General features: G+C 39.1%; 1 protein-coding gene across 4 annotated transcripts in view; it reads right to left on the bottom strand.

Moving 5' to 3' along the window:
* The window catches only part of CLIC5 (CLIC family member 5), a 78,366-nt gene that overhangs the window by 10,734 nt on the left and 55,632 nt on the right, over window positions 1-12,000 (bottom strand). For all 4 annotated transcript variants that reach the window (XM_014062563.2, XM_087716743.1, XM_014062573.2 and 1 more), the window contains exon 5: window positions 1,669-1,850. In XM_014062563.2, the coding sequence (XP_013918038.2) occupies window positions 1,669-1,850 (182 nt within the window). The remainder of the gene's footprint in view (window positions 1-1,668; window positions 1,851-12,000) is intronic.

Here is a 12,000-nt window from a genome sequence, read left to right as displayed (position 1 = left end):
CTAAAAAAATATGTATATGACAGCAAAATGATAACCATGGTCCTGTATAATTTAAAATAAACAGGTTTTGCAAATTATTGGACGTCCTGTTTTCTTTGACATGCCTCCATCTGCCACTACTGTCTAACATGTGGGAAAAATGCATAATTTTTACAGTAACTTTTATGTCTTCATTCACTCAACTTTTTTTCTCTCTCCCAAAGAAAGAAAATGCTTCACCTATAAGATGCTTTGGAACCTTTGACTTATCATTCATTGAAAAAAGCCTGAATAATGACCTTTGTCCAGCATGAAGCCAAGCCTCCCCCAAATTTGACTTCTTCCAGTTGTATGGACTTCAAGTTACAGAATCCTCAACAAGGTCATGCTGGCTGAGAAATTCTTGGCATTGGTGTTCACACATCTGGAGGACAGCTAGTTGAGGAAGTCTTCTTTAGCTATGCCAAAATGTTGACATGACTATTTTAGTTTAGAATCTGCCATAAACTCCCATAAAGAAAGGTGTTCAGAGATTTTTCAAATTTGTAAATCCTGGAAAGGTTGTTTTAGTCCCATGTAAAATATATATTTAACCTGGAAAAATACACGACTTCTGAAGCTATATGAATTATGAAGCCATTATTTTCCAAGATTCTTCATGTTTCAGAAGGGACGTAGAATGACAGAGGTGGAAGGGGCCACTTAAGACATCAAGTCCATTCTTGTGCAAGGATTGAAACTGAAATATTTGTAACAAATGGCTATCTGTCTGTTTTAGTACATGCATTGAAAGAGAGTCCCCTGCCTCTCTGAGTAATTAGTTCCATTACTAATTGCTCTTGCTGTCAGAAAATGTTTGCAACACCCATTACTTAAAGAATGGTGTTCTATTCCCACATAATATTCTATTCTCAAAACTAAACATTCCAGTTTCTTCATTTTCTCTTCATAGGACTTGGCTTCTAGTCCAATGATCATCCTGTTTTTATCCATAGTATCCATATTAGGGATGAAGAAATGCCCATGAAAGAGTACAAAGCTTACCTGTAATTCTTCTGTCTGACCATTCTGATTTTAAGACTGTAATAAAGATTTAAGATTAAAAACTATCCTTTTTCTATTTCCTTGAACTTGTTGCAAATTTTCTGGCACTTTTTAAAGAACAGTAGACAAAACAATTACATTTCAGGTAGACTCTGACCACCTCAAATGTTACAGTGCCACCTCAAATACTGAAGTACCAGACGTATTTCCTAAGATGTGAAACCTATATTTTTTCAGGTATATCACACTATTGACTCACATGCAGTTTAGAAGTAAAGTCCCCTTTAAGTCAAGCTTACATTTTAAAAAGGCTACTTGAGTAAGATTTGGGTAGATTGGCAGGTGGTATTGGAGCCAATTAGGGAGCTATCACTGTTTTTTGAAAATCTTAAGACTAAGAGTTACACACCTGATTTCATCAGTCTTACTTCAATATGCTTGGGTAGCACCTTGATGAATGAAGTTGCTATATGTTTACAGGTGCCTCAATCCATTCAAAGAAAACCTAATTATCGATGTAAGACTATTCTGAACTTCTCTCTCCTAACAGAAGTGGGAAACATGTAGTATAAATGGATCTTAGTAGCAACCAGCTACTGTTGCTATTTGAGTTTCAGGTCTGTCATGGATATGAGAGCATTTCACCTTGGCAACATGAAGCTTGGGCAGGAGGTTACAGTCTGCAAGGGTCAGCTCCTCCCCATCAAGAAACTTGCGTTTTGACACTCTTTCTTCTTCAGTGTTGCTTGTGTCTATCTCTTCAGGCAAAGGATTTCTCAGGTAGTCATCCAGTTTCTTCAAAGCCTTTGTTAATCCTCTCTCCAGACCTTAATAATTAGAAAGAAGAAGTGGTTAAATCAACCATATACTTAAATCTATGACAAAATGGAGAATGGTATGAACCAGAATGATGACAATGCCTGTAATATTAGAGCAGCCTAACTATAAACATCCACACTATTAGCAATATGTTTGGATTGACAAGGACTAAAAACAGAACATATCAAAGTAACTTACAAAAAATATAAAACACATTGACTATGGAACTTTATTTTTTTTAAAGAAGTAAATCCAATTCAGGTCAATACAAGATAAAATTAATCCGATTGGATGAGAAAAATGTACCATAAACAATATTATTTTACTTACTTTATTAGAGGCCAGAGGCACAAGAAGCATGTTACAAAGGAAAATTAGTGATTACTTCTATAAATGCTCTACATAATATAGACCTGTAAGAGTCAGATCCCAAGACTTTCAGTAGAAATTCCAACTGAGCAAAACTGAATTGAGTTGCAGTTAACAGGGAACTTACTGTATACCTTCTCTGTAGTATTAAAAATGCTATGTGAAACCTTGATTGGCCAAAGCTGTAATGGTTCTGGAGGTAAAATTCTATGACTCTATCTGGTGATAATCACAGTATATGGAAGATTGTGATTTAAAATGTAAGAAGAGTAAATGGTAAAGAGAATAAATTAATACATGTCATGAAAAAAAAATGTCAAAAATATCAGTTTCAGTATCAATATTCTGAATAAACCCTAGAAAAAATGATTTCTGAGAAATTAGAGGAAAAAAATGATTTTGTTTTATAAAAGATCCCATTCCCCTAAAATGGGCAAGAATGAGAGAGTATAAATTGGACTATTTGGAGAACCAAGAATGAATACAATGATGATTTGAACAATTTGCTTAGGAAATGGTTTGCAATTTTCAAATATAAGCATAAATCTGTTAATATATACATATGGCAAAGGAATATAAATCTAAAAGAATGACTGATTTCTTTATGATTGAAGACTAAGAGAATTAGTAAGGGAAAAAAAACAGATGCCATAAAAGTTTCTGAATGTGGAATATAATTTTGTTAAACTTGCAAGATTGGATCTTAGGAAGAGTTTCTTTTTAAAAAAAAATAGAATGATACTGGATTGCAAGCAGAGCTATTGCAAGAAAAGGGAGTCTTGAATGAAAAGTACCAAAAGATAGTTACAAAGTAGAATAAAAAAAACATAAACATAAATAAAGAAGATCTAGAAACTGCTGGGAACAAAATACTATTCAGGTGGTCCTCAACTTATGACTGTTCATTTAACAATGACTCGTTAGGTCAGCCTTTGAAAAAGGTGACTTACAACCTGTACTCAACTTTAATTAGCCAAGTGATTTGCTTAACAACCACAGTAAAAATAGTCATAAAATCTAGTCCACTAACACAATGATTCGCTTAATGATTGTATCACTTAGCAACCAAATTTCCAGTTCCTCATAAGTAAGTAACCCAGCACTACCTGCAGAAGTGTAATGAGAAGGATGCATAGAATAGAATGGGCTGGAAGGGACCTTGGAGGTCTTCTAGTCCAGTCTCCTGCTCAAGCTGGAGAACCTGTACCATTTCAGATAAGTCTGAAAACCTCCAGTGGTGGAGCCCCTCAGGATGAAAAAGAATATTTGGTGGAATTATGTGAAAGAGGATGTGGAGAAGAAAAAATGCATATTTATTTATTAGACTTATATACCGCTTCATAGGGCTTTCAGCCCTCTCTAAGCAGTTTACAGATTTTTTAGCAAATTGAGTCAGCAACTTGCCCCCACAGTCTGGGTCCTCATTTCACCCACCTCGGAAGGATGGAAGGCTGAGTCAACCTTGAGAATGATTGCTGAAAATAATGAATAACAATATTGCATAGTATTATAGAGAACAAAATCATTACTAAACATACTAAAAGGGAACAAAGAATGGTTAAAATTAAGAGGCAGAAAAAAGGCAGAATAATTTTGACAGAAATAAAAATGCTTTGGAAGTTGCTGAAGAGAAATCTTAAGCAGGATGAATGGAATTTAAATAAAAGGGATGAAATTATTTGGGATCAAACTGAAGAAAAGCTGAAAGGAGTCCTTCAGAGATTTATATAAAGATGGTAATGAAACGTCAAAGAATGGAATTGAAACAAATGCTACAAATGTTAGTGTTATGGGGGGGATGAAAAGCAAGTCATAAATGATGTGAAAATGTGGACATATGTAAGCCTGCAGATGCAGATGGTAATTTGTCAAATGCTAAAATATGGATATGGTTTGCTCAGGCAGTGGCTGTGTGACTTGGTTAACATGTGTGTGAGGGATCAATCTGTGCCTGATGAGTGAAAGAATGTTGTCACTGTTCTCCTATTCAAAGGGGAAAGGGACAAATGAATACAAAAATTACATGGGGATTAGATTTTACATGTGCTTGGGAAGATGTTTGGCAGGATTCTGATCTAAAAAGCACAAGAAATGACAATAATCAAAATCTGGGACGTGCAGTGTGTCTTTCTGCTAAGGGAAGAGTGTACAATTTTTGATCCTCAGTGGGTCACTGAAGAATGTCAGAATACAAGAAAGAAATATTATTGTACATTAGTTTATGATAAAGTGTACAGGGAAAATTATGGAACATTGCCTTAATAGGAAATTGAAGATTGGTTGCTGAATACAATAAAAGCATGGGAACAGATGAATGCAGTATGAGAAGTAAATAGATAAAAATTACCAGGGAAAAATATGTGTTAGTCCTTGGCTTTTTAATGCATTTCTGTCAAATGCTAAATGAATTATTGTATTGAGGTGTTTTAATTGTGGACAGACTCTTAATGTACATTTAGATGTAGATAATGGCATGTTTTTTCAATGAAAATATTTAATTGCAGTGGATATTACACAGACTTCCCTCCTCTCCTGAAAAGGCTGATATATTTAGTCACAGGTTTTCTGAAACTGTGAGTTGCATTATCATTTCATTTCTGATAGAGGTATAGAATTCATGGCAGATTTTTGGCAAACCCTGGTTCATCTCTTGCATATAAACCTCTACTATTTTGTGTTCATTGCCTACAATCATAGAAACATCAACAGCAAGAAATTGGCCTGATAATCTAACCTATGACTGAGTTTGCTTATTATAACTGGATTCATGCTTCTATTCAGATGTTACAATTTCATGTCATCTTCAGTGAGCACCCATATTCAGAAAAGATGGAAGCCAAGAATTTAAATCCTGGAGCAGGAATGCACACAGTTCAATTTCTCCGTTCACCAGTGGGCACATCTTCTATGCATATGTAACTACTATCTTGTCTGCAATGACTTGTCTAGCCATGCCATGTCTGCAAGTTTCTGCTGCAAGCAAATTCCTGAATATGAGATTAAGCGTTGGGAGAGATTTATCACTGAGCCAGGCATGAAGTCTGCCAATTTCAGCCTAAATAAAAATTTAAATCCAGATTTCTAGGGCTATAATCCAAAATTCTATCACTGACATACTGGATGTACTCCTGCAATTCTGGGTCTTGCAACAATAAGCTTCTGCCTTATGCAGATTAAGCGCCACTGGGATATTGCATCTGCACTGTATTACAGAATTGTTAGTTTTGGCCATATTTCAAAATGCAAACTGGGTTTCATTTCCTTTTCCAGGGTTGTCTTCCCTTTCTAAAATATTATGTAAAATATCTTCTTCACATTAAAAGGAATACTGATACCACATTTAATATTTATCATTATTTCATACCAAACAATTTGAATTGTGATGCTAAAACTCTAACCACTGGAATGGTAATGATTTACAAAGAACTTTCAGTAGTGTATAATTGATCTAGTATCAAATTCACCATAACAAGATGCAATGTGGCTAAGGTATCTCTCCTGCCACATTCATCAACGAACTTGTATTTAATTAACTGTAATTCTATGTCCATTCCTATAGGCTTGATTCCTGTGAAGAAACAATGAGGCATCATATCTGAATGATGCAGTTATTTATCAGTAATTTTTAAATAGGAAAAAACCCTCAAAGAAAAGCACAATCTGATCCTAAAATCCAGACCTGAAATAATGCCAAAATCTAAAATTAGATTATTAAAAAATTCTACTGGTTTTGTTGAGGATCCAGGCTTAGAATGATTGATTTCGGGAGGCTCGTACATAAAGCAGAATCTGCAAAAGTGCCATATTCATGCCTGAAGGGGCACACATGGTAAGAGATAAGCATCTTGATACTAATGAAACAATAAACCAGAAGAAATGGATAGTTTAACAATTCTTGAAAAGCACCCAAGAGCCAAGGAATAAGACTCAGAAGCTCCTAAAACTCCTCTCCTAATTGTCCAGGGGTCTGAGCCTCTTGCTCAAATACAAACAAAAATTGCTATAGCTGTTTAGCAAAGAAGAGAGGGAGAGGCTCAACCACTGACTGGCATTTTCCCTGTGTTCCTGCATGCAAGGCTTCATAAGCTGAGCAGAGTATTAGTGTATATGTAGATAGGGAGAAACTGACAGCACTAAAGACCACAACACCTACCAGTTATCTGGATCAGGTCAAAAGCTCAAATCCAGGATTCATAGCTCCATCTCCCAGTTAACCAACCAAGTCCATTCAGGAGGTTCACAGATCTGGACAGCAATATAGCAATAGCAATAGCAGTAGACTTATATACCGCTTCATAGGCCTTTCAGGCCTCTCTAAGCGGTTTACAGAGAGTCAGCATATTGCCCCCAACAATCTGGGTCCTCATTTTACCCACCTTGGAAGGATGGAAGGCTGAGTCAACCCTGAGCCGGTGAGATTTGAACCGCTGACCTGCTGATCTAGCAGTAGCCTGCAGTGCTGCATTTAACCACTGCGCCACCTTGGCTCCTGACAGGCAGCCTTCCCCATTTTCAGTTTCAAGCAACTAATATTTAGAATGTGCTACCTATGATTTCCGAGACAGCTGTCTGCCTTCAGGTTCCTGCTGTTTTTCATGGGCCAAAAAGTGCAATGCAGTGCAGACAGAACTGTGCCTTTTGCATGGAGGTTACACCAATTGCTTTAAGAAGTTCTGAGGTAGCTAAATTGGGGGAGGGGGACTATTAAATACACAAACTTCCTGGGATTATTACAATTTTAAAAAGTTGAAGTAGGAAGATCAATATAGTCTCACCATAATACAAGTAAGAAGAAGAAAAAAACCAGCAGTAACCCATTTTAAAAGACTCCAAGTAATCAACTCCTCACCCATCCTCTTCCCTCCCCTCTCCTCGGGATTGTTGGAAAACAAAACATGCTCCAGAACCACAATCTGCTTGTCAATTAGAGGGGAAAACCAAATCAGCTTCCAAATGATTTCTGTCTGTGACATGTCCAGAAAATGCTCTGCTTTGAAGCATTGGAATTCATATTAGTTCTTCCTCTGTTAACAGCCAATACCACCACCCCCCACCCTGCAAAGAGTCAATACATTTTGGTGTGTATGTGTCTATCTGCAGCCATGCCAGCCTCTCTGTTTTCCTGGCCTTCCTTTCCATATTTTAGATAAAGACTAAGAGAATGGGGTAGAAAGGGGGACAAAAAAAAACCAAAGAAAAAGCTTTCTTCCTTTCTGATTTTTGAAACTCTTCTGTTTTCAGAGCCTGGTGATCACACTAAGCTTGGATTTTGGACCATGTGAGGCATGGCCAGAAGTAACTTTTAGGAAGGCCCTGCGTTGCACATGTTGTTGTTAGTCATACTTGTCATTTTAAAAAGAAAAGCCAAAAAGGACTGAAGCGTTGCCAGGTTCTCAAACAAAAGTGTTACTATCTCTTTTTAGTCAGCTCATAAATTGAATTTTTACACTGACATTCTCCTGTCAGAATAATTTCCTTCAGCTGCTTTTTTCTTCATGAGGCACATATTAAATGGTAATGATGGCAATGAACCTAAAATGCTATTATGAGAGCGACCCTGGAAATCCTAAAAAATCAATTGGGTTTTAGAATAATAACACCTGAAGAATGAAAGATTTCTCTCTCACAGCCAGGAAGAAATTATATTATTTTGTTTTAACCTCCCTTCCAAAATCAACTTATTTATTTAACTTAATTTAACTCAATTTGATTTTTGAAATCCTGGCTCAACCAATCAGTGTCTATTTTTGACCATCTGCTTCATATTTTCAGTTGGAGATTGCCAAATGGAAGTGGGATGGGAGCATGAAATACAGAGCCATGCTTTGTACTCCATGTCCTGAAGCAGGGACCAAGAGCACCCATCTTCTTAGGAGTTTTAGTTTCTTGAAGGAATGGACTCTTTCATCTTTACCAGTGATCTGGTTCAGTTCTGAGACACTCCTGTTTAATTGTTACAGGCAGTGTGAGAAACTTCACAGGTTGTGGCATGCTGCCATTATTTTTAACTCCCTCAGTCCTCAGAAGTAGTTGGGAGGACTTAGGATTGTCTCCCCTTCTGTCAGCTTGAAATTCGAGCTCAATGCTTTGCCCAGAGATGCCTCAGATTTAGTAGCCACAAAATTCCTTTCATCTTCTCCCCTACTCTTTCCACACAAAAAGGAAGGAAGGAAGGAAGGAAGCGAGGAAGCGAGGAAGGAAGGAAGGAAGGAAGGAAGGAAGGAAGGAAGGAAGGAAGGAAGGAAGGAAGGAAGGAAGATATATGGCCCACTGGCATTCCTGCTTATCCCCTGCTAAAATACAGAAGCGGACAGACTGCCCCTTTGTTCAGGGTACTGAACGGACACTTCAAACCGATCAAACTAGCATTTCTCTTTCAGGGCCTGAAATTCAGAGCTATGAGGGACTTTGAAGCAACAGTTCCTTTCAGTGGGAAAATTAAGCAATAAACAAAAGAAGTTTTGCAAAAGTTTTATCTTCATTGCAGGTGAAGGATATTGCGGGAAAACCAAGATCTGGAACTGCTTTCAGAGTATTATGATTCCTAACGCGGAAGTTGGTTACTTGTGAAGGATTGAACGAGGTTTGCATTAGACATTCTTTATCATTTGATAGATAAAGCAGGTAACATTAGCTTTCAGATATGCCTTTGTCCCTAGGTTGCTGGTTATTTTCTTAGTATAAAGCTTGAAGTATTTCTCATGAGGACAGTCTATTGGGCCCAGCTATTTACTGGGCCAAAAGTAATACATTTTTATCCTGTTCATCTAGGACAGGGGTGTCAAACTCTCAGCCTATGGGATGGATGCTTCACATGCTGGTCCCACCCCTGCCTGGTTTAGCAAAGGGAAAAAAGTCCCAATACATCTTATGACGCTTCTGTGAAAACATGACAATATGAATTTGACATCCCTGGGCTAGAAGGATATTTTTCTACAGTACAACTGAACTTCCCTCAAATCACCATAATCTATGATGATAGAGAAGGTATTATTTACATTTAAAAAGCATAAAAATAAAACACAAAATAGCCCCCTTTTTAAACAAATAAAGACTCCAAATGTTTTGCAACCTATCTACCAGCTAGTTTTCTTTGCCAGAAGCCATTACATTTAATGGCCCTTCTGTGGAAGGCTTCTTAGCAATAGCAATAGCAATAGCAGTTAGACTTATATACCGCTTCATAGGGCTTTCAGACCTCTCTAAGCGGTTTACAGAGTCAGTATATCGCCCCCACAGTCTGTGTCCTCATTTCACCCACCTCGGAAGGATGGAAGGCTGAGTCAACCTTGAGCCGGTGAGATTAGAACCGCTGAACTGCAGATAACAGTCAGCTGAAGTGGCCTGCAGTACTGCACCCTAACCACTGCGCCACTGCGTCAAACTCGATTACATTGAGGGCTGCATTATGGTTGTGTTTGACCTCAGGGAGCTGGGTTTGGTGCAGCCAGGGTGAGCATGGCCGTCATTTGTGTCGGGGCACCTGCAGTGGCCCAACTGCTCTACTAGAGAAAACGGGCTCCTGAGCTCTGTTTTCGCCTGAGACAGCCTCCTACAACCCTCTGCCAGCAAAAACAGAGCTCAGGAGGACTCGCGGACCAGATATAAGCAGCCTGCAGGCCGGATCCGGCCCCCGAGTTTGACACCCCTATTCTAAATAATGTCAACACTTAATACTGCAGAGGCATCTATTGGCTTCAAAATGGGGGCCATAATCAGGCAAAGTCCCACACCTTTCTATATGTATCAAATGCATATAATATCCACTAAGACAACACAGAGCTTTGATCACCCAGTTGCACCCTTCATTTTAAAGCCACCTGTTTTCATGGAGTGTGTTAAGAAATGTGAGGATAGTAATGTGCTGCAAATGGGCAGTTATTCTGTTTATATTTAATTATAGAGAAAGTGCATAATGCCAATGATCCAGCAGCATCAGGGGCTACTTCAGTGGTGGGTTGCAGGCGGAATGCCCCGGTACAAGTATACCGGTGCCTGTCCGGAGCACCGGGTACCGTTCCAGTACGGTGGTCCGGAGGGCCCACCTGCCCGCCCGCCGTACTTACCTGTCTTTAAGGCACTGTACACATGACGTGTACAGCACCTGTGCAATGCTCCACCAAGCAGCTGGAGCATCGCGGAGGCATCACTGGAGGGTAGGACACATGCACGCACTGCGTGCATGTGCACACGCACTGCGCCATTCATGGGGAGGACATCAGGCCCCGTTGCAACTGTACCGGTTGCAACGGGATCCGGAATCCACCATTGGGCTATTCATTTCTTTCTGTCCATAGCTCCAGTAGATTAGATACATTTTATAAATCCATTAGATTAAGAGAAGTGGCATTCTTGAAAGTGAGCGAGTGGTTACCTGAACTTTAGCTTTGATGTAACCATATACAAGTCAAATATAAAATTGACAAGCCACCTTAGGTGGGTTGATGATTTTAAAAAATATCAGGTCAATTTTAAACAAATTCAAAAGTGAGTATTCTTGATTTAGTGCCGGAATTGCTCCAGTTAAGTGTCAAGAGAGTTTATAATGATGGAGACAATAAAATCTGTCATAGCAATATAAGAGAACATTATTTTAGTGGTGCCAATACCCCAGATCTGTCTTTGTTTTTGTTTTAAAGGCAACTAGTCTTTCTTTCAATCTGCAATTGAAATGATTTCTGTAAATCTATGAGCTGCTTAACTGTCCTGCAGAGCCATGTTCAACAAACTATGACCTGTGTGCAAAATGAATCATAACTGCTGCTACCTTAGCCCACTGATTGATGCTTTTTCTTTTTATTGCTCTTCTCATCCACACAAAATTTATCTCATAACACATACAGATGAACTGGGTGCAACATAAAGTGAGTGAAAGAGGAAAACTGTTCATAAATATTCAGTCTCAACCAAATAACCCGAGATTTATTCTTTTTTTAAAAAAAAGTTTTAAAAACTAAAACCACCTTCCTTGATCACTTCCAGATTCATTGCGATTGATATTGTATGAGGTCTATTGGAATTTTCTGGTTTGCCGGGAATAACAAGCTGGAAAAGAAAGGCAAGGTTCAAAAATGGAACAAATCCACTTCATCAGTTAACCAGATTTCAAAGCCACCACATCTTTGTTAAAACTTTCAAAACAACAGAGTTGAAAGGGAGCATGGAGATCTTGTACTTCAATTCCCTGCTCAAGCAGGAGACCCTATACCAGTGATGGTGAACCTATGGCACGTGTGCCACAGGTGGCATGCAGAGCCCTTTATGCACGCCAGCCATTGCCCCAGCCCATCTCCATTGAGCATGCACGTGCGCCTCCCGCTGGCCAGCTAGTTTTCAGGTCTCTGCTGTGCATGTGTGGGGGTGGGGGACATGTGGGGGACATGCGTGCACATGCGTGGGGGCCCGAGGTGCATGTGCAAGGGGTGCTCACATTGCATTTTAAGGGTTTGTGTGCATCTACATGCACCATGCACCCCATTTTGTGCCTGGAAGGCCTCCTGCATGGAAGCCAAAAATGGGTGATGGGGGATGAGGCGCATGCACAGGAGAGGCGCTCATATGCATGGGGGGGCATATGCACAGGGCACTCACATTGCATTTTGGGGTTTTGCACGTGCACTTTGGGCACTTGTCACCAATAAGGTTAGCCATTACTGCCCTATACCACTACACGTAGGTGGTGTCCAGTCTCTTCTTAAAAGCCTTCAGTGATGGATCAGCCACAACTTCTGAAGGCAAGTCACAACTTCTGAATAGCCACTGGTTATTCAATTGGTTAGCTGAAACTAA

The sequence above is a fragment of the Thamnophis sirtalis genome, unplaced genomic scaffold (genome assembly GCF_051295495.1).
Source record: "Thamnophis sirtalis isolate CommonGarterSnake01/CBP01778 unplaced genomic scaffold, rThaSir2_p1.2 scaffold_5, whole genome shotgun sequence".
Lineage (NCBI taxonomy): Eukaryota > Metazoa > Chordata > Lepidosauria > Squamata > Natricidae > Thamnophis > Thamnophis sirtalis.
Note: the sequence above shows the minus strand (reverse complement) of the source record. Positions and strands in the feature narration are given on the sequence as shown.